This window comes from Nanorana parkeri, unplaced genomic scaffold, assembly GCF_000935625.1.
Source record: "Nanorana parkeri isolate BGI_ZX_2015 unplaced genomic scaffold, ASM93562v1 scaffold867, whole genome shotgun sequence".
In the NCBI taxonomy this organism is placed as follows: domain Eukaryota; kingdom Metazoa; phylum Chordata; class Amphibia; order Anura; family Dicroglossidae; genus Nanorana; species Nanorana parkeri.
Genome location: NW_017307135.1, coordinates 128,532 through 151,341, shown reverse-complemented (window position 1 = coordinate 151,341; position 22,810 = coordinate 128,532). Strand labels below are relative to the sequence as shown.

Here is a 22,810-nt window from a genome sequence, read left to right as displayed (position 1 = left end):
AACAGGTTCCTGTCAACTGTCACAATCCTTTGAGGAGTGGGGAGCTTTAAAACAGGTTCCTATCAACTGTCACAATCCGTTGGGGAATGGGTGGCCTTAAAACAGGTTCCTGTCAACTGTCACAATCCCATGAGAAATGGGGGGCCTTAAAACAGGTTACTGTCAACTGTCACAATCCCATGAGGGATGGGGGAGCTAAAACAGGTTCCCGTCAACTGTCAAAATCCCATGAGGAATGGGGCCTTAAAACAGGTTCCTGTCATCTGTCACAATCCTATTAAGGGGGCACTTTAAAAGATCCATGTCAACTGTCACAATACCATGAGGAATGGGGGCCTTAAAACAGGTGCCTGTCAACTGTCACAATCCCATGAGAAATGGGGGGCCTTAAAACAGGTTACTGTCAACTGTCACATTACCATGAGGGATGGGGGGCCTAAAACAGGTCCATGTCAACTGTCACAAACCAATGAGGGACGAGTGGCCTTAAAACAGGTTAAATTTAACTGTCACAATCTTATGAGGGATGGGGGGCCTAAAACAGGTTCCTGTCAACGGTCACAATCCTATAAGGAGTGGGTGGGGGCCTTAAAACAGGTTCCTGTCAACTGTCACAATCCTACGAGGTGTGGGGAGGTTTAAAACAAGTTCCTATCAACTGTCACAATCCCATGAGAAATGGGGGGCCTTAAAACAGGTTCCTGTCAACTGTCACAATCCAGTGAGGGATAGGGGGGCTAAAACAGGTTCCCGTCATCTGTCACAATCCCATGAGGAATGGGGGCCTTAAAACAGGTTTGTGTCAACTGTCACAATCCTATTAAGGGGGCGCTTAAAAGGTCCCTGTCAACTGTCACAATACATCAGAATGAGGGGTCTTAAAACAGGTTCCTGTCAACTGTCACATTACCATGAGGGATGGGGGGCCTAAAACAGGTTCATGTCAACTGTCACAAACCAATTAAAGGTGGGTGGTCTTAAAACAGGTTCCTGTCAACTGTCATAATCCCATGAGGGATGGGGGAGGCCTAAAACAGGTTCCTGTCAACAGTCACAATCCCAAGAGGGACCAGTGGCCTTAAAACAGGTTCCATTCAACTGTCACAATCTTATGAGGGATGGGGGGCCGAAAACAGGTTCCTGTCAACTGTCACAATCCCATGAGGGATGAGGGAGCCCAAAACAGGTTCCTGTCAACTGTCACAATCCCATGAGGGATGGGGGAGCTAAAACAGGTTCCCGTCAACTGTCAAAATCCCATGAGGAATGGGGCCTTAAAACATGTTCCTGTCAACTGTCACAATCCCATGAGGGATGGGGGAGCTAAAACAGGTTCCCGTCAACTGTCAAAATCCCATGAGGAATGGGGCCTTAAAACATGTTCCTGTCAACTGTCACAATCCTATTAAGGGAGCACTTAAAAAGGTCCATGTCAACTGTCACAATACCATGAGGAATGGGCGTTCTTAAAACAGGTTCCTGTCAACTGTCACAATCCCATAAGAAATGGGGGTCCTAAAACAGGTTCCTGTCAACTGTCACAATCCCATGAGGGATGGGGGGGCCTAAAACAGGTTCCTGTTAACTTGAAGCAAAGAACAGAGAAAGTGGGGCTTTTAAGGTGTCACTCTAGGCATGGAGAACATATAATTCTTACGCATATAACTCTTAGAAATTCATTTTTATTTTACTTAATAAATACCGATAAAAAACGAAGGGCCAATGTATAAGCCCATTGGTTTCACATCCACATCAATTTCCTAAACATAATACAATCTGAAATCACCATAGGCATATAGCCTCCCTGGACCACAGGGCCACATTCTAGGCATCAGCAAGTAGTAACCATTTATAATATTGATAAATAATTGTTGAGTTCATTATATATTTGCCAAACACATGTCAAAAAGTCTTGCATCGATGCACCGTGGGTCCAGACTTCGACGCGTTTCGCTAAAAAGCTTCCTCAGGCAGATAGGAGGCTGCCTGTAATATTTAAATATCATGGATGTAACCACATGTAACTATCCTAAGGCCACGTTCACATATAGCAACTTATCGCGCGATTTCAGCCGCGATATCGCGCATTTTTGCCGCGCGATATCGCGAGAAGTCGCCAGCCAATGCTATTCAATGGAGCTGTCTTAACTCCATGTCGCGCGTCGCTCGTCGCGGTCGCAAGTCGCTTCTACCGGACCCTTTTTTCGGCGGATTTTGCGTGATTTTGCTTTTTTTCTATGGAGCCCGACGGAGAAGGTCGCGCTACCGTCGCTGGATCGTCGCTGGAACGTCGCCCCCGAAAGTCGCGCTATCCCGGCCGCTGCAAAGGTATGTCGCTATATGTGAACGGGGCCTAAGAGTTTAACAAAAACAATTACATCTCATGGTGAACATGTAACAAACATCAAAGAATGCATAACCTTTTTGTCAGGGTCTTAGTGGTGAATCAATCCACATCTCCAATGGGACAAGATCCATCGCACAGAGGACATGGGGAAAGAGGGACGCACAGGAGTTACGAAGACGAGAGGCTAAATTCCGTCCATCCATACTGCAACATTTATAATCGGATATTAAGGTATCTACATATCGTTGGGGCTAAACTTACATTGAATTGGATTAATTTGCACAGATCCTGGACTGCCTCTCCCGCCGTTCCCCCTCTACATCCACTCACTCCTCCATACATTCAGCCGCATCACATCACACTGCCTAATATACCGGCGTGTGACGTCAGCGGCCAGAGTGGGCTAATGGTCAGCACCTGTGTCCGCTTACGCGGCACATTGAAACAGGAGTTTTCTCTGAATTCTGACAGGTCCCCTCCTGTCCCGCCTATGGGGCAGCAGCAGACACTTAGGCGCCGCCCACCTCATGGGATTGTGTTAACTGTCACAATCCCATGAGGGATAGGGAGGCCTAAAACAGGTTCCTGTCAACTGTCACAATCCTATGAGGAGTGGGTGGGGCCCCTTAAAACAGGTTCCTGTCACCTGTCACAATCCTATTAAGGGGGCGCTTAAAAAGGTGCCTGTCAACTGTCACATTACCATGAGGGATGGGGGGGCCTAAAACAGGTTCATGTCAACTGTCACAAACCAATTAAAGGTGGGTGGTCTTAAAACAGGCTCCTGTCAACAGTCACAATCCCATGAGGGATGGGGGGAGGCCTAAAACAGGTTCCTGTCAACTGTCACAATCCCATGAGGGACGAGTGGCCTTAAAACAGGTTCCATTCAACTGTCACAATCTTATGAGAGATGGGGGGCCTAAAACAGGTTCCTGTCAACGGTCACAATCCCATGAGGGATGGGGGGCCTAAAACAGGTTCCCGTCAACTGTCACAATCATATGATGAGTGGGTGGGGGGGGCCTTAAAACAGATTCCTGTCAACCTTCACAATCCCATGAGAAATGGGGGGCCTTAAAACAAGTTCCTGTCAACTGTCACAATCCCATGAGGGATGGGGAGGCCTAAAACAGGTTCCTGTCAACTGTCACAATCCTATGAGGAGTGGGTGGGGGGGCCTTAAAACAGGTTCCTAACAACTGTCACAATCCCATGATAAATGGGGGCCTTAAAACAAGTTCCTGTCAACTGTCACAATCCCATGAGGGATGGGGAGGGGGCTAAAACAGGTTCTCTTGTGGCAATGCCCATCTATCCAAACACTCTGGCATCTTTCGATACAATATATGTCGCTCCTGTCAGGGATACCTAGAGATTGCTCCCCAGCTTTATGCCTCTTTCATTCCCCATCAGACATGTCACAGTCTTCGCCAACACTCTTATCCCAATGGGAACATTATTGTATTTTGGCTTTCAAAAAGAATATTCTCTTACATTGGTTATCCCAACACACTCCCACGTTGCTGGAGATTAAGGGCACCTTACATCAGCTCATGTTAATCCATAAATTAGACACTAAGCATAATTTGGCCCGCACAGATAAGTTTTTCCATACTTGGACACACTTCTTGACATCTGAATGCACACTGCTTCAACTTAAGGACATTATGTCTGTATTTAAACATTCCAAATGGTACCTCCAAGCTCAATCTACCGGCTCTTTGGGTAAATTTGCTGTACTTTGAGTCATCACACCTAGGCCTTGGTACCTCACTCATGTATATCACACATTCAGGTAATGACGACCTGTTTCCCACATTCTCATCATAATAACCGTGATAATCTGAAGCCTTTTCCGCACTCACATGCTTATTACAGTATCGTACCCTCTATTGCCCGATTCTGATCCGTCTCACAAACCACTCATGTCGATCACCTGAGTTCAAGTTCTTACAAGTGTAAATTGTTACCCATACATCAAATATTCTGGAATTTGGACTGTAATTGTCAATTTACACACTTTTTGGTATAAAATGGCTCAGGTCCCTGACTTGAGCTTATATAGCTTTGTAATTTCGTTATGTTTTCAATGCATTATATAATTTTTCAAGTACTATGTTGACTCCTTTTATTAGGAGTCTTATTTTAATCTATGTCTTACACTTCTGTATTGCCATAAAAATTGCAATAAAAATTTACTTGCTAAAAAAAAACAACAGGTTCCTGTCAACTGTCACAATCCTATTAAGGGGGCGCTTAAAAAGGTCCCTGTCAACTGTCACAATACCATGAGCAATGGGGCGTCTTAAAACAGGTTCCTGTCAACTGTCACAATCCCATGAGAAATGGGGGGCCTTAAAACAGGTTCCTGACAACTGTCACAATCCCATAAGGGATAGGGGGCCTTAAAACAGGTTCCTGTCAACTGTCACAATCCCATGAGGGATGGGGGGGTCTTAAAACAGGTTCCTGTCAACTGTCACAATCCCATAAGAAATGGGGGCCTAAAACAGGTTCCTGTCAACTGTCACAATCCCATAAGAAATGGGGAGGCCTAAAACAGGTTCCTGTCAACTGTCACAATCCTATGAAGGACGGGGGGCCCTAAACAGGTTCCTGTTAACTGTCACAATCCTATGAAGGACGGGGGGGGGGCCTAAAACAGGTCCCCCCCTTTCCTTTCATGATATAAATAGCAAAGAAACCTGAATAACAAACGTATTATAAAATACAACAGCCCAGTCACTACGACTCGGGCTGAGAAAATTATTAATGTCATTAAACACAACAGTCCTCTATTAAAGGTGACCAACCATGTAATAATGGCCGAGAGGAAGGGGAGGGTGGGGATCTCACGGCTGGTAATCCTCTTTACAGTTCTTAACCCTTCCAGAACGATCTGAGGGGTCAGCTGATTGACTCCCAGCCTCCCACGAGCCACAGGTGTAACAGCTGACAGAAAAAGGGGGTTAAGGAAACTGTCATCTTTTACAGTCTCATGGGGGAGCGGGGGAGGGGGGCACCTTAACATAGGATCCCTTCTTTCCATTTATTATTCCTTTACTTATTTAAATACCATTGCAGGTGATCCCTCCCCACTTATTGCATCGTTACCTAGCCAAAAATGATGTATGTGTTCCCCATAGCCTCCTGGGTTACCCATATCACACTCCAAGGAGGTCTCAGGATACTCTACAGTGCATGTGCCCCAGTGTATCATCAGGGGTTGGCTGTCTCTTTATTGTTCTGTCAGCCGGACACCAGACAGGGCACATGCCCATCATCAGAGGACTGACTGCAAGAACAGGAAAGACAGCTGGCCCCAGGATGACGTCAGAGAAGATGATGATGGCACAGGCTGGGCAGCCGCAGAGCTGCGGATCCTTACAGAACACTACTAGAGTGAGGAAGAAAAGATTACAATGTACATTAAAGGGAAATTCCACCTTTTAGAAAAATAAAATATACACAAATATTCATAATTTCGTTTTTTTGCCTAGGAGCCAGTAAAGCAATGCAACCGCCACCAGTGTACTGCAGGTGCCATGCTCTGGCTCATGCAGACTCTTCCTCCCATCTATGTCCTGCATAGACATTCAGCAACTGCAGCACGAGGAAGTATGAATGGACTACAAGTGCAGTGACCTCACCACACGTGTATTCCACCCACACAATCACGTCATTCATTCACAGATCATTTGACAGGATCTGTGAATGAAGATGCAGAAGATGAGTGTAGTATGGTGGGTATGACACAATGTACAGGAGAGAATCGTAGAAGGTAGGACAACCACACAATTGGTGGTTACTGATCTTTTCACAATTATCAACAAAACCGTGTCATAGTCATACCAATGAATGACGGGGAGGAGAAATGTACCTCGCAATGCATTTGGCATTAATTGTAATTATAGAGTTTTTTCACACAAATCAAGGGGAATTTCTCAAAACTGGAGCAGACAAAATTTGGGGCAGCTGTGCATGGTAACCAATCAGCTTCTCTCTTTCATTTCCAAATCTTAACAAACTGAAGAGAGAATCTCATGCAGACTCTTCCTCCCATCTATGTCCTGCATAGACATTCAGCAACTGCAGCACGAGGAAGTATGAATGGACTACAAGTGCAGTGACCTCACCACACGTGTATTCCACCCACACAATCACGTCATTCATTCACAGATCATTTGACAGGATCTGTGAATGAAGATGCAGAAGATGAGTGTAGTATGGTGGGTATGACACAATGTACAGGAGAGAATCGTAGAAGGTAGGACAACCACACAATTGGTGGTTACTGATCTTTTCACAATTATCAACAAAACCGTGTCATAGTCATACCAATGAATGACGGGGAGGAGAAATGTACCTCGCAATGCATTTGGCATTAATTGTAATTATAGAGTTTTTTCACACAAATCAAGGGGAATTTCTCAAAACTGGAGCAGACAAAATTTGGGGCAGCTGTGCATGGTAACCAATCAGCTTCTCTCTTTCATTTCCAAATCTTAACAAACTGAAGAGAGAAGCTGATAGGTTGCCGTGGGCAACTGCTCCAGTTTTGATAAATTCCCCTTGTTTTATAGAGTAAGACTAAAGGTTATAATAACTATCCAGGAAACGGGCCCAGTAAAACTGAAGCAGGTTATTTTGGGACAGTGGAGATTGCAGAAATCATGGCAGCAGTACTGCAGATTGTGTAGGTGATGGGAAGTATAGTGCAACTGAAAGAGCCTGAGGAGTGCGTCAGTGGAACCGGGAACAATGGAGGCTGAAAATGAGACACCAATATTTATTCAGGTAATTAGCAGGGACTGTGTCATGGAGCCCAGGAACAGTGAAGATAGCGCTGGCGCTCCCACAAGTCAACCGTGGCCTGGCTTCGGGGCGGCAGAGAGTAGGGCCAGGGCTAGATTCGCCACAAGGCTACCGAGGCCCGACCTCGGGGCGGCAGCGGTGTGGAATCTCCCGATGCCCGGGACATGCAGTCGGTAAGTTTTCTACATTTAACCATTTGAAGACCAGGTGTTTACACCCCCTTCCTGGCGAGGACATTTCTTTAGTATTCAGCGCTGCGGTACTTTGACTGACATTTATTCCGTCATGCAACGTACTGAAATACATTTTATACAATTTTTTGGGGACAGATAGAGCTTTCTTTTGGTGGTATTAAATCACCACTGGGGGGTTTTATTTTTTTTACTATTTAACAAAAAAGTACCCTAAATTTTGAAAAAAAACCTGTTTCCCTATGAAATGTTATGAAACATTTCTTTTCACCCCAATTTTTTGGTAAAATATAATGACGGAGTCACGTCGGGTAAATAGATACCAAACATGTCAAGCGCGCCCACGACATCGCAGAAAACGACCACACCCAAAATTGGCCATAGGCGACGCTTTAAAAGTTTTTACCGCTCATCAGTTTCATCAGTGATTAATGGCCCTAAAATTATTGCTCTCATTCCGACATTCACGGTGATATGTGACCAGTGCAGCGTAATGGGCGCAATCGTCATTTTTGCACATAGACTTTTTGGGGCACTGAAACTTGTCACAGTTTCACGGACGCACACAATTTTTAACCTGTGCATGTTGGGTATCTATTTACTCGCTGTAACCTCATCTTTTATTTTAAAAAAGGCATTAAAATCATTTTTACTTTAATAGGCTCCTGTCTAAATTGGCCCTGTGTGTATGCATGTGAAATAGGGACCTTAGATTGTAAGCTCCTTGAGGGCAGGGAATTATGTAAATGTGCACTGTGTAAATTGTCGGCGCTCTACAAATACCACTAATAAATACATTGTAAATCCAACCCTAACCATATTCAAAACGCATGCCATTCTGTAACTGAGAGCCAATTCACACCAGGGCAGTTGTGGATCAGCGCGGTTACTGCACTGATCTCAAAAGGGAGGTTTTGGGAGGCTCTAATTGCGTTTCAGCACTGAAATTTCCATTGAAAGCTGTATGGAAATCACATTTATCAGAGCGGCAAAAATAGTGCGGGTGGGGGGTGGTTCGGACCGCGCAGTCGCATGAACTGTCCCCATAGCAATGTATGGGATCGTTCATGTCGGCCGAACCGCCTTGGTGTGAACGGGATCTCAGTCTGAATGTTGATTGGTACTGTAGCAACTGCCATTCAACATGAAGATGCATGCCACTGTAATCTAATTAATTTTATTTTATTGCCTGAGGGGCACAAATCAAACTGTAATGTTTTAGAGGACAAGTACATTTATGTAGTTACTAACAAAATCCTTTGTTTGTATTCTGCTGCTGGTCTGTAGCTAGATTCCGTGGTCCACAGCAGAATGTAAACAATGGGGGGAAAAAAATCTTTCCTGATCCCATAAGGCAATCGGATATTCCCTGGATCAACAATATCTGATGCTTAATATACCCTATAAGAACTCAATAGCCAGTAATATTCTGTGCATTTAGGAATACATCCAGATGTTTTTTTAAAACAATTAACTGAGCTAGCTAGAACTAGCTCCTGGGGGAGTCTATTCCACAGCTCTAACTGTGAAGAATCCTTTCCGTATGCAAAGGTTGAACCTCTTTTCCTCCAGACGCAAAGAGTACCCCCTTGTCCTTTGCAGTGACCTTAAAGTGAATAATTTGGCACCAAGCTCACTATATGGACCATTTATGTATTTATACAAAGTGATCATGTCCCCCCTTAGTCGCCTCTTCTCCAGAGAGAACAATTCAGGTCAGCTAATCTTTCCTCATATCTGAGCTCCTCTATTTTTCTTATGAGTTTAGTCGCCCTTCGCTGCACTTTCTCCAGTTCCACAACATCCTTTTTGTGAACTGGTGCCCAAAACTGAACTGCATATTCCACATGAGGTCTTACTAATGCTTTGTACAGGGGCAGGATTATGTCTCTATCTCTGGAGTCTAGACCCCTCTTAATACAAGAAAGTATTTTGCTTGCTTTAGAAACTGCAGCTTGACATTGCATGCTGTTATTAAGTCTATGATCTACCAGAACACCCAGATCTTTCTCCACCATTGTCTCCCCCCCAAACATACTCCCCCTACAGTGTATGAAGCATGCATGCTTTAGTCCCCAAGTGCAGAACTTTACATTTATCAACATTAAACCTCATTTGCCAAATAGATGCCCAATCACACAGTGCATTCAGATCTGCTTGTAAGTTGGAGACATCCTGTAAGGAGTGTATTCCACTACATAACTTGGTGTCATCTGCAAACACAGAAATAGTACTTTTAATCCCCAATTCTATGTCATTTATAAATAGGTTAAACAGTAAGGGGCCCAACACTGAACCTTGGGGGGACACCACTAACAACCTCAGACAATTCAGAGTACGAATCATTGATCACCACTCTCTGAATACGGTCTTTAAGCCAGTTTTCTTAGAGACCGTATTCAGAGAGTGGTGATCAATGATTCGTAAAAACATTTTTTTTGTAACTAGCCAATTTGCTAACAGAAAAGGTTGGGGATATAACAGACAATGCTAAAAAAAAGTGTACTGGGGCGATATATGCTAACAAATAGAAATGTGCGATTTGTTTCATTCCAAATTGAAATTCGGACGAAATTTTGGATGTATGCGAATTACGAATTACAGATATAATGAATGCAAACAAATTTCCGATTCCGAAATCCGTTAGCGGTAGTCTTTATGAAATTTCGTTGCAGCAAAAAAAAAAAAACAACACATTTTTTTCCCTCTTAAATGTCACTTTGCTGCAACAAACGAACAAAACGTCAACGAACCGAAATTGAAACGAAATTTCGTACAGACTACCGCTAGCGAATTTTGTCCGAAAACGAATTGACTTTCGGACCCGAATCCCGAAAAACGAAATAACGCAAGATCAGAAACAAAACAATTTTTTTGCTGGTGCACATGTCTACTAACAAATATTGTGAATGGAATGACAGCCAGTATTTCCAGGAGAAGAGTACAGAGGGTAGGACAGCAGTCAATATGTGTAGAAGAAGAGTGCAGAGAATATAAAAGTGTTCAGTAGGTGCAGAAAATAGGTACTGAGGGTATGACAGAAGACAGTATGTGCAGAAGTGCAAAAGGTATGTGCAGGAAAGGAGTGTGGAGGATATAATAGCAGACAGAACATGCAGGAGAGGAATGTGGAGGTCATGACAGGGGCAGAAAGTGCAGAAGTGGAGTCTGAAGAGTATGATGGGCATGTATGAGCAGAAGGAGGGTGGAGAGTATGAGTGGGAGAGATGTGCAGGAGAGGAGTGTGGAGGGTATAACAGCAGACACCACATGTTGGAGTAGCATGCAAAGGGTATGACAGCGGGCAGTATGTGCAGAAGAGGAGTCTGAAGAGTATGATGGGTATGTATGAGCAGAAGGAGTGTGGAAAGTATGACAAGGAGAGAGTGTAAAGGGTATTATAGCAGGCACTACATGTCGGAGAGGAGTGCGAAGGATACGACTGCAGTTTGTGTGTGCATAAGGAGTGGGAGGGTAAGCCAACCAGCAGAACAGTACATGTTTTGACTCAAAAATGGTGGTTACTGATCTTTCCATCATTAGCAACAAAATCACTATACAGCACCGGTAGCCAAACTTTGGCCCTCCAGCTGTATTTGAAACTACAAATCCCACCATGCACCTGTCTCTGGAATGAATGCCTGTGGATGTCAGTTTTGCAGTGCCTTACGGTACTTGTAGTTCTACAACAGCTCAAGGGCCAAAGTTTGGCTACCCCTACTATTACAGTTAAATGATAGGGTGGGGGAAGTGCTCCCATATTGCAAGTTCCTGTTAGCTTGGGAAATGGAGCAGAACTTTGTTGGATGGAAATATTTATACAGAAAATGGGACAGTGGATATCAGAATGACTGAGGGGTTAATATTCCCGAGCTGGAAACTGGGCACTAAAAGGTTAATTCTTACATTGTGGGGACTTAATACTGTGGGGTTAATACTTAAAAGGTGGCCATACACTTTACAACCCTTGCAAGACTTTTGCCTTGCGAGGGTTGTAAAGTAATGTAAACAAACGTACGATCTGCCCATCTTGGACAGGCATATCGTACTCGCTGAGGGGCGGGCTTCCGATGACCGCAATGCTGAACGGGCAGCGGCCCGTGCGGCAGTTATCTCACGATCATGCTAAAAACCAGCCAAAAATCCTACGATTCTCGGCTGGTTTTCGAACATGCTCAAAATACAAGTCGTGCGACCGTACAGTAGAAATGGTCGCACGCCTTCCATACACTGCACGATTATCGCAGGATTTTCCTCGATTATCGTACGATAATCGTGCAGTGTATGGGCACCTTGACGAAACATTGATGTAAATTTTAAATCCGGACTAAAGGTGGCCATTCACCTAACAACCATTGTACAACTTGTTTTTGTTTTGTCCTGTCATCTCACCCTGGTTTAAATCACGCACAGACCAATATAATTTGTGATTATTGTTAGTCAGCACTACTAACTGGTCAAATTTAGTTGATTGAAAGAACAAGTTTTCTTTTGCGCATGTGCAGTTTTCATCTTGCGGTTTTTGTTGTATAACAAGCCCACTAATCCATCAATTTTCATCCAACACGACAAAAGTTGTCTGGTCTGCCTGAAAGGCGAAATTCAGCCACTTGTACAGAAATTGGGGTTGAGAACTTCATCAACTGGCCGATTATCGGACAAAAATCATGCGATAATCGCAAGGTGTAAGGGCACCTTTATGAGTTATATTATTAAGGATTATAAGGGTGGAAAAATGTGTGACCATTCATTGAATGGTAAAATCACCTACACATTTTTTTTATTTTTTTTTGAGTCTTGGCTCCCTTTTCAGCATTACAATGTTACTGTACCTCCCTACATATGCAGGACAGTATATGGTACAATATACAATGAGGGGAATTTATCAAAATTGGAGCAGACAAAATCTGGATCAGCTTCTCTCTTCAGTTAAGATTTGAAAATGAAAAGGTGCCCATACCCCTTACAACTATTTGCAGATTTTCTGTGGTCAGATGGAGTGCAACAGATTGGTCCAGGTTGAGGTTACTCCATCCACACAGTTAAGTGTAGATGGAGGAATCTGTTCCACCTTTTCCATCTGACCATAGAAAATCTGCAGATAATTGTAAAGATGCCCATACACCTTACGACCATCGCAAGACTTTTATTTATTAAAAGCTCGCACGATCTGCCCATCTTGGACGGGCAGATCGTACTTGCGATCATCAAAAGCCCGCCCCGCTTAGGGGTGGGCTTCCGATCACTGCGCGCGTGCGCACACCGGCCCATTCGGCAGTTGTCGAAACAAGCAGGCCACTAAGCCGCCCAGAATCGTACGATTCTCGGCGGGTTTTCAAGCCTGTACAGTAGAAACGGTCGCACGCCTTCCATACACTGTACGATTATCGTACGATCGCAGGATTTCCCGCGACTCTCGTACGAGTTTCGTACAGCGTATGGGCACCTTAAAGGTGTATGGCCAGCTAAAGATGCTGATTGGTTACCATGCACAGCTGCTCCAGTTTTGATAAATTCCCTTCAGTATTTTCAAATCTTTGTGCCCCTCATCCCCAAGTCTGCAGGGTCTGAAACAACCAAAGATTCCAATCTTCAGCTGGTAAATGTTCCTGTGACTCCTTCCCTGGCTCAGCACATTGCACCAGGAATTTTAACTATCACCCATTTCAACACGGCAGTCTCCCCGGAGACACCACTCACCCTCATTACACCCAATTCAGCACCACAGTCCTTTTTACTGTACCGGTCTTCTTTTGCTCACCAGTATATTATATCCCATGTCCCCATTCCCACCTCAGTATCAGCAGCCTGTGCAGTAAAGGATGATGGGACAGGTAGACCATTTATTGATATAACCTCCCATTAGGCATATTTTTTTAAAAATAAAGTGTTTCTAAAGTGTTCCACATGTATTCAGAGGCAGATGATTTTGTTGAAAACTACAATATATGTAATAGATGGGGGTGGATGTAACTGTATGCTTGTCAGTGGAAAGCTTCCTACACAACCTCAGTTGTCCAAGCATTATCCAACTACTTTTATGGCTTGTTCACACCATAAACAGTGCCTTCCAGAGCCGTCAGCTGCTGGAAAGTACTATCGCATCCCGCGATCAGGGCAAGAGGGGGTGCCTGCGTTCTGGTCCAGTGTAATCTGAAAAATTAGTGCTTGCAGCATTTCTTCAGACGCACCAGAACGCAGGCACTGATGTGCCACGTGTTCTGGTGCAATCGAACGTCCCTAAACACAGGATCTAGCCAGGGTGCGATACAGTGCGTTCCAGCAGCTGACCACTCTGGAATGCACTTTTTATGGCGTGAACAAGCCCTAATGAAGTTGCGATTCATGTTTGTGGCTATGCAGCAGGCTAGGAGTAGTTGGCGAGCAGTACCTGGAAATTTTGCTTTGTTGTAATGGGGCAATAAGGAGTTCAGATTCTGTAACCTGTCTGATACACTATTCCAGTGGCTGTCCAGTAGTATCTTTTAGACATGAAATTGTAATCTCATCAGCCATCACATTATCTGCCATTTCACGTCGATAGGTACCCCAACTTAAACTCATACATTTACACACTTTTTTTCTTAAAGTCTGTGCAGCATACAGTCTTAGTATTGCCCTAGGCCAGGGGTCAGCAACCTTAAACACTCAAAGAGCCATTTGGACCCGTTTCCCACAGAAAAGAAAACACTGGGAGCCACAAAACCCTTTTGACATCTAAAATGAAGATAACACGGCATATATCGTTTTTTACCTTTATGCTATGTATATAGGTATATGTGGGCCTAGTAACGCACTGGACTCGGGGCTTACCGAGACCCCACCTGAGTGTGACCCTGCAGAGCACACCATAGATCCTGCACAGCCCATCTGAGACTCTATGGTGGTCTCTGTAGGGCCTCAGGTGGGCTGGTCCCTGGGTCCCTTTCCCTGTACCTCCTCCCAACTCCTCTTACCTAGTGCTGCTGCTGCTGGGGCCAGGCCTCCTCCACCCCCTCCCGTCACCTCTGCCATGCCACCCCTGGTACAGCCGATACTCATGTAAGAGGCCCCCCAGACCCTTCACATGGGTACCAGCCACACACACACTTCTCCCCTCCCACCGCCTGTTACTAGGGATGCACCCGGGAGAGGAGGCGAGTCACAGGATCCGCCCCCTTGCTGAGAAGCCCGTCAGAAGTGCGGGGCCCCGGCACCCTGCACTGCCGCATATTCCACTGGAGGGTGGCCCAGGACCGGACCTTACTGGACCCCCCACAGCCTCAGGCCCCGTCGGTAGTTCCCTCCCTGGACAGGGAGCCGCATCAGAGGGATGAAAGAGCCACATGCGGCTCCGGAGCCGCAGGTTGCTGACCCCTGCCCTAGGCCCTTGAGAAAGCTTTGAAGTATTGGGAGAGTAAAATGTACTCTTCCAATACAGAGAGCCGCCATGTGACATTGTAGGTGTCCCATGCCGGCTCTACAGATTGAGAGCAGAGTGATCATGTGACCGCTGATCACACTGCTCACGGTCTTCTCCCTGCAGAGGGCAATGACTGTCAGGTTACTCCTCCCCTCTGTTCTTCCAGCACTCATTGGCGGAACAGACATGGGAGGAGACTGGCACTGCTGGCTCTGGCGAGGCAGAGCCAGCTGTCTATCAGGTAGCTGGGTGGATCCTGACGATATTGTCGGGATGTTTCTTGGCTGCCAGGCGGATCGGAGGTGTCAGTGAATAGCTGGCATTTGTTGCTTTGGGTCCTATGACCCAAAAGAGGACTAAAGTTACAAAAAAAAAAAAAAAAGTTTGCCTTTAGTTCTCTTCTCTACTGCAATAAATATATGCACGCTAAATGAAAACCAACATGTTTTTCAACTGCATCAAGAAAAAAACCTCCCCATTGATGGTCAGTGGTTTTAGCCGAGCCAAATAAGATGACAAGAACTCTGTCAAGATAAAAACCGATAAACTTCCATGGTAGAATCTTTTCATGGAACACTGAAACCAGGAATCCAAAAGGGACATGCATGATAATGTTTTTTTCACTTTACTTTAATTGCAGTGAGAAGCGTTCAGTGCATTTATTTTTATAGAAGATGCCACAGGACAAACTGGATACATTAGTACAGCACATAATTCTGTATAACATCTACTAAGTGATGTGCAATAACATTCATAAAGGTCATCAACAGTCACTGATTTTTGCTGGTAGGTAGTTGGTATGAAGTTAAACAAAAGGGACATACAAGAGAAAGACTTATGTTGCAACCCAGCAAGTTTATTGTCAGACAGGAACTGCTGTAGGTGTAAGAGTTCTGGTTATAACAATAAAAAAAAAAAATACAAATATGTTTTCTATGGGATATGATCTATCATTAAACCTAATTATGCTGCAATGGTGCACGCAAGTATTCCAAATAGCCTGGGATGCTTTGTGTATAATATTACAGCATAAATTACCACGTGCTGAGAAGAGAATCCAGTTTTCTTCTGGGATCAATACATTACTAGAAATGAATATCACAAAACAAATACTGAACACTTGTCCCATGTTAAAAATAACATGAAGGATGATTGACATACAAGCTGCATTGCATCTTGGTACAAATTAATTCACCTGCACCCATCAAGTGACGATCAACTCCCAGCTGCACAAGGCTCTTCTATAGGCAAGATGGGGTAGGTAGTGCACAGAGTTCTTAGAGATTCAACAGTACTACAAAGGGTGGTTCTTGGCCTTGTGTGGTATTTGGGACTTCCAAAACAGAAACTACCTTCTGTAAAAGCTCAATTATTTATTTATTTTCCGATATGGTGGAAAGTCAACTGTTGCCTCACTGGATTTATTAGCACTCCATCATAGGTTGTATTGTTGCTTCTCAAAATACATTGATTATATCTGTACACAAAGTATGGAAAAACAGAATATTTCATGGATAAAGCTAATCCAGTCCTTTAGGGAAAACAGAGACAGTGGCTAATGCTGGGTTTAAAACACTCCTATTTCTTGCTAGCCCCATGAAGCAACTGGGCTTCCATGCAAAAGGATGAGCTTGCGGCCATTAACCAGCTGCCAGTGGGGCGGAAATGCAGTGCACAGAAATAGATGCAAAAGCAAGATTTCAAAATCTGCTCAGAAACACAAAAAGATGTTGCTATAGTTGGAGTAAGTGCTTGTTCCAAAGCAATTCAGCCATTTGTAGACCTTGAATACTACTCAAGTAAGCTACAGACCTGGCGTAACTCCAGACAAAAGCCTACTAGTTAATGTGCAAGTTACAGCCATCGCTAAAACTGCAACAATGAGGAATTGCTGCAAAGTAACAAAATAAAAAATCATAAGAGACAAAATCAAAACAATTCATGTCAAAGGGTGTAGAAAAATGCAGGAAATACAGGGGCTGACTAAGAAACTACAAGTAATTTGCAGTCATCACTTTTCTCTGATCGGTATTTTGAGCTGTATGAAGGTAACAACTTAAAGCTTTGTTATACTGTTTTAGAATAGAAATAGATCATGGAATTTATTCAATGTCCATCTCCGGGAGTTTCTTCTCTGCTTCAGAGGCAGCTGAATCTGAACTCTGCTCTGCAGCCGGTGGCCCTTGGCCATTTGTGTTACTTTCTACTGGTCCATTCTGCTCCCCTGCTTGCTGCTCCTCTTTTGGGGGCTCCACCTTGGGTTTCGGTTTGCAGACTATAGGGTTACATGTGTTCATCAATTCCTGAAAAAAGGAACAATTGAAATATTCAACTCTGTACATAAGTTCAAAACATTGACAAAGTTAATTTCCTGCAGAGAAGGGAGCTGGTTTCCCCCCTTTTTTTTTTTTAGCAATAACAAAAATAATCGTTCAGGGTTAGTTCACACCCCCAGCAGTGCGTTCCGGTCTGATTCCGGACCGGAAAGCACTGCCTGCATTACGGCCGGCTCCCTATTTTGCTGGGGCAGGCGTGGCGGGCCTTTGAAGTGAATGGCACAGTAGCCACGCCCTGCGGCCACGATGTGATCGCCCGAACGGCAACCGCAAGGCACATTGTGCCTGCAGTGCGTTCCGTGCAGTGCGTTCAAAATGGTGCTTGCAGCACTGCCGATGGTGTGAACTATCCCTCAATTCTGCAAAAAAGAAGCAAGCACCACTGACCTGTGCCACGTGCCCAGAAAATGCTGAATAGCCCAGTCACAACACACGATACACAGTTTGCTCAAACCCTATATGCAGCATTTAAGCTGTGGCTGCCTATTATCGTTTGGAATTTAAAAATAGGCACCAGTGTGTGCAATCCGTCATCTGATCGTAACCAAAAAGCAAGGGTAAACATAACAGTATAGAAACATGCACACTAGACAGCCTAGTTTCTGGGTGTGTACTAAAATAGAATGCCAACAAATCTCAGGCTTCCTGGTTATAGCCTCACATTGATCTTTTCTTCAGACGTGTTCCAGGTATACAACATGCTCTTGGATCACAGGCAGCCAGGATTTAGAACAGGCACCACGCATAAAATTGTCTTAGGAGTGAACTGTAAGCGTTCCTAAAAACTAGATTTGAATATTTATTGTTCTGTTCTCTGAGCAATAAAGCTAGATCTCTCCCCAAATGAATAGGAAAAAATTATTTGATGTACTGTATGTGTATGCCTGAAAGAGACAGGTATGTAAATGACATGAAGCTCTAGGGGAGCTGGAACCTTTTGGACACCTCTAGGAAAGGCAAATACCTCCTAAAAACAAAACTCACTTTTGTTTTAGCTTGGATATCCTTTGTTTTGATGACAGGATCTGCAGTAAGATTCTGCTTCATCTGTAAATTCATTTTGTTGTTCATCCACTCCATGCCTTCATTTATAGACTTTTCAACTTTCTCCACATCAGCAGGCTCAAGGTGGTCGTATGCCTCTTCCTATATGGAAAACTCAAGATGAATCCAATTCTTTTGAACTTAAATAGCAAACTTATGATGTTAGAACAAATTAATTTATGATGTTAACTAATATTGCAAAAGGGTGACATGTGGCAAAAAAAAAAGGGCATACATATATTATAAAGTATACACACAAACCATAGGAAATCTTTAGATTTACAAAGATCTACACGGCACAGTCAAGCAGGAGACTTACTGGCTCATCAGTTTCCTGTGTCACCTTTTCACCTCCAGCTTGCTCAATGGAAATGAAAGTGTCCAGACCAGAGCAATTTTTACATTTCTACTATGGACCTTTTTTTTTTGACAATAAGAGTCATTACTTAGGATCGAAATTGCAATAAAGACATCAGGTTTTTTTTAGGACAAATTACATTTCAAAGGGAGTCTTCTCTTATTCTTAGTATTACTTTCATTGCAGGCAATACAACCTGTACCTTCCCTGGTGGAATCTTACGACAGTTAAAGCATTTTGCATACTTGCATTGGTCCAGCTTGTCAGGATGCAAGCACACACATGCCATGCCTGATTTGCCACTTGGGATCCTGGAAAGCAATGTAGTAGCCGGGTCTACTGCACTGCCGACAGCAATCCCCCCTGTATAGCACTGTGCTGAGCAGCTTCCCTTCTGGTCTGAACACGAGGTTTGCTTGGCACAGGAGTCTATCAAAGAAGACCTAGTATCTTTATCAATGAATACAATACATTGTCTGATTGGACAAGGTGAATTGTGATGTCACCAGCCTCGCACCAGAGAGCACCTTGTATTCATTGATAAAGTAAGCATTCTCTGAATGGCTGCTGTGCTGCGTGAGTAACGGCACCGTGTGTTTTCACAGCAGAGGGAAAGCTGCTCAGCTCTGGCTACTACATTACAAGGTCTCCAGCAGCCAATCAGGTACGACATGTGCATTCTTACACTGGGACAAGCGAGGCCAATGTAAGTAGGCAAAAACAAAATAAAAAAAATGTATATCTGGAGTTGAGCTCTAAACCTCCACATTGCCATGCTTCCCCATACGTATGTAAGCACTGTCGCTTCAGTGTGCTGACATCGTTGGGGATTTGTTTTACTAGTTTAAAATGGTGGTATACAGTTACATTTATTGGATAACCTTCCAAAGGATTTGTAATTTTCTACAGCTTGTATATTGATTTAACCAGTTGTTGACTCTGGGCATGCTACATAAACCCTCATTCTCTCCCCCCCCCCCCCAAAAAAAATTCAACATGCGCCCAGTTCTCCCCTGCTCCTCCTTTCCATTGCATTTCCTGGGAATTCCCCACTATGACAGTCAAGAATTGCTGTATAAAATACAGCACTGGTACAAATAATCTGCTCTCAACAGACAGTTGGACACATTGTCAAACGCTTTTCATAGTGTGAGAATTAGCGTCAAATGGTAGCACATTAAAAGGACACTTCCACTCGCTTATGTCTTTTGAAGGGCTTCTTTGCCCACTTTTATTAACTCCAACATAAAAAGTCCACACAGGTTCTCCCACGCAGGGGTTTTCAAACAAAGTACAGTTTTCCGTCAAACATATTCAAGTCACCGACTTCAGGTGGTTCCTTTAACCAAAGCTTCTGGCCACACAGACTTGTCTTTTTGCCACACAGGCTGGTACTTGTCACCACACAGGTGAACTGCTCCCCAGTCTGCCAGACATACAGACTGGTTCCAGGGTGGGGCCCCTTTCTTAGAAGGCTGGGAGTACTTGTAGAGGCCGTAACAAGCCAGCTAGCTTCAGCTGGGCTTGTTACCTAATCCTCCAGCACTTTCCCCTGGAGGAAGGACTTCAGTATTACATCTGAATCTAAGGCATACAACTCCACCATCCTGGCTAGACTCAGATGTTTCTAGCAGCCTGCAGCCACAATAGAGAGAGATGCAAAGTAACATTGTTACTTTTGGCCAGCGTGTCAAAGGGGAGGTCAAGGCTCCATTCACACTTGAGCTGAGTATCTCTGGGTATTTGCCTGATTGTACAGAGTTGTTTGGTTTTTTTTCTTCTGGCAAAGCATAGCTAGATACTAGGCGAATAAAGCATGGAAAACATATTTGCATGTTTTTGTGCATTATTCTTCAGATGCTGCCATTTAAGGGTTTTTTTTTGTTTTTTTTTAGGGCCAAAATGCTTGATTTTGCTCCAAAAGAAGCTCCTGTACTTCTTCGAGCTACAAGCATTTTACTACAAGTAGCAGAACACACAGGTGTGAACAGAGGCCATTTTACAAAGTAGTATTTTAACACACTCTCTCCCCCCCACCAACATTTTGGGATATAGATCTATATGAAAAAAAAAAATCCCTCCAATTAGTTTTGAGAAACCTTTGCACCAAATCAAATATTTTTATCTACAGTAACAGTACCTTTTACTTTAACCTTGTTTTTTTATTAATATAAACGGGAGGAAGGTTCATAGATTATAACATGTCACAATACAATATCCGGTGGTGAGTCTCCTATAATAACTCAAAGAACAGTGTTTTCCCCAATCAAGGAGATCCCACCACCATTTCGATTTGTGCCACAATGTGGATTAAAAATGCATATTTGTTAAATATCTAAATATTATGCACATATCTTATCAATACAAAAGACATACAAAACATTACACTCGGCTAGAGTGTGTATATTGAGTTTAAAATAGGTAATCAGTACACCCCTTAAATGAATGTTATTCTTAGAAAAAGAATTCCCAATGAAGATATCTCCAAAGATGAATAAATAAATGGCGCTCGTATATTGTCAACTGATGACTTGAAAGCACTGTGTGCATAAGAAAAGCCTCAATGATATAGATCAGTCCTTGTCAAAGAAATATATATGCGGCACTCACAGTCATACTGTTGGATCGTCACTCCAGACAGAGCTTTCCACTGTTTCACATCCATGAGAAAAAAGGCACTATGGTATAATCAGACTTGGAAAGTCTTGACAAAGGACGTTCAATGATTTTTGGATCCTTGAATGTAGTGTCTGGTTTAACGGAAAACTTCATGTCAATTCCAATCAGTGAGTACGACAGCAAAATGGAAGCCTCCACTTGTGTAGATCTTGTATTAACGGGTATCCATAGTTTGCACTCACTATAAATACCCGTTAATACAAGATCATAGTGAGTTGGCACTCACTATGGATACCCGTTAATACAAGATCTACACAAGTGCAGGCTTCCTTTGTCAAGACATTCCAAGTCTGATTATACCATAGTGCCTTTTTTCTCATGGATGTGAAACAGTGGAAAGCTCTGTCTGGATTGATGATCCAACAGTATGACTGAGTGGCGCATATATATTTCTTTGACAAGGGACTGATCTAGATCGTTGAGGCTTTTCTTATGCACACAGTGCTTTCAAGTCATCAGTTGCCAATATACAAGCTCCTTCATTTATTTATTCATCTTTGGAGATATCTTCATTGGGAATTCTTTTTCTAAGAATAACATTCATTTAAGGGGTGTACTGATTACTCTACCTATTTTAAACTCAATATACACACTCTAGCCGAGTGTAATGTTTTGTATGTCTTTTGTATTGATAAGATATGTGAATAATATTTAGATATTTAAATTTAACAAAATATGCATTTTTAATCCACATTGTGGCATATTTGAAATGGTGGTGGGATCTCCTTGATTGGGGAAAACACAGTTTTTTGATTACATGTTTTGTCTGCAGAGTGCATGAAGATCAGGTTTTGTCCACTAGACATGCAGTACAGATACATTTAGTTTGAAGAGAAACAAAAATCACACATACTGCACATTGTTAATAATCTAGTGACATTTTCCCTTTAGCAAAATGCTGGACAGAGTTCACATGGAAGCTGACATCAGTTAATTCATCTCCAGACATGCCTGAAGAGGTGCAGGAGTCTCCCATAAGTAAAATCATATTTTAGCAACATACTTCCCAGCTGCTTCAAAGTAAAAACTTTATATCCAGCTGTTAAATAACTAAGAAAAACTCTCTAGAATGTAAAATATCCCATGAAAATAAAAACAAAAAGCACAAAACACCAAAACAATACCTTGTTTTTGAAGGCATGAATAACTTTCATATAAAGTTGAATTTGTTTGCCAAGCTCATCAAAGGCTTTTGGTCTCTCCTCAAACTCTAGGTAACGTGCTTGTATAGGTTGGCCCAAGTTCTGAAGAAGTGGAAACAGAAATAAAACATTCGATTCTAAAATCATTAGACAGACATTTACTATGAGGTATCTCACAAATATAGGACATGGCAAAGAAAACACTTTTACTCTTGAATATTTTATAGGGCATGTCATGCCACAAAGACAGTGTAGTGAGGAATTGTTCTACTGAAGCCATTAATACAGATTGTGGTAATTTAGTTACTTTAAGTCATCTTTTGAATATGTTAAAAAAAAAAAAAATGTACAAATAGAATTTACAGCCAAACCAATATTACTTTTATAGATGAGTTTTCTCTCGAGTATTTGTAACACTTATAAACCTGTTGCCAAGCAAAATTATATTTTTCAAACTCAATACTAAAACCTTATAACACAAGACGGTCAAGTA

The 22,810-nt window shown here is 43.1% G+C and overlaps 1 protein-coding gene across 1 annotated transcript in view; it reads right to left on the bottom strand.

Annotated features, from left to right (window-relative positions):
* Positions 1-16,268: 16,268 nt before the first annotated feature.
* The window catches only part of HSPA4 (heat shock protein family A (Hsp70) member 4), a 44,842-nt gene continuing 38,300 nt past the window's right edge, over positions 16,269-22,810 (bottom strand). Inside the window, exons 17-19 of the mRNA XM_018565626.1 lie at positions 22,300-22,419; positions 18,079-18,240; positions 16,269-17,061 (exon numbers count right to left, since the gene is read on the bottom strand). Coding sequence (XP_018421128.1) covers positions 16,861-17,061; positions 18,079-18,240; positions 22,300-22,419 — 483 coding nt within the window. The 3' untranslated portion in view covers positions 16,269-16,860. The remainder of the gene's footprint in view (positions 17,062-18,078; positions 18,241-22,299; positions 22,420-22,810) is intronic.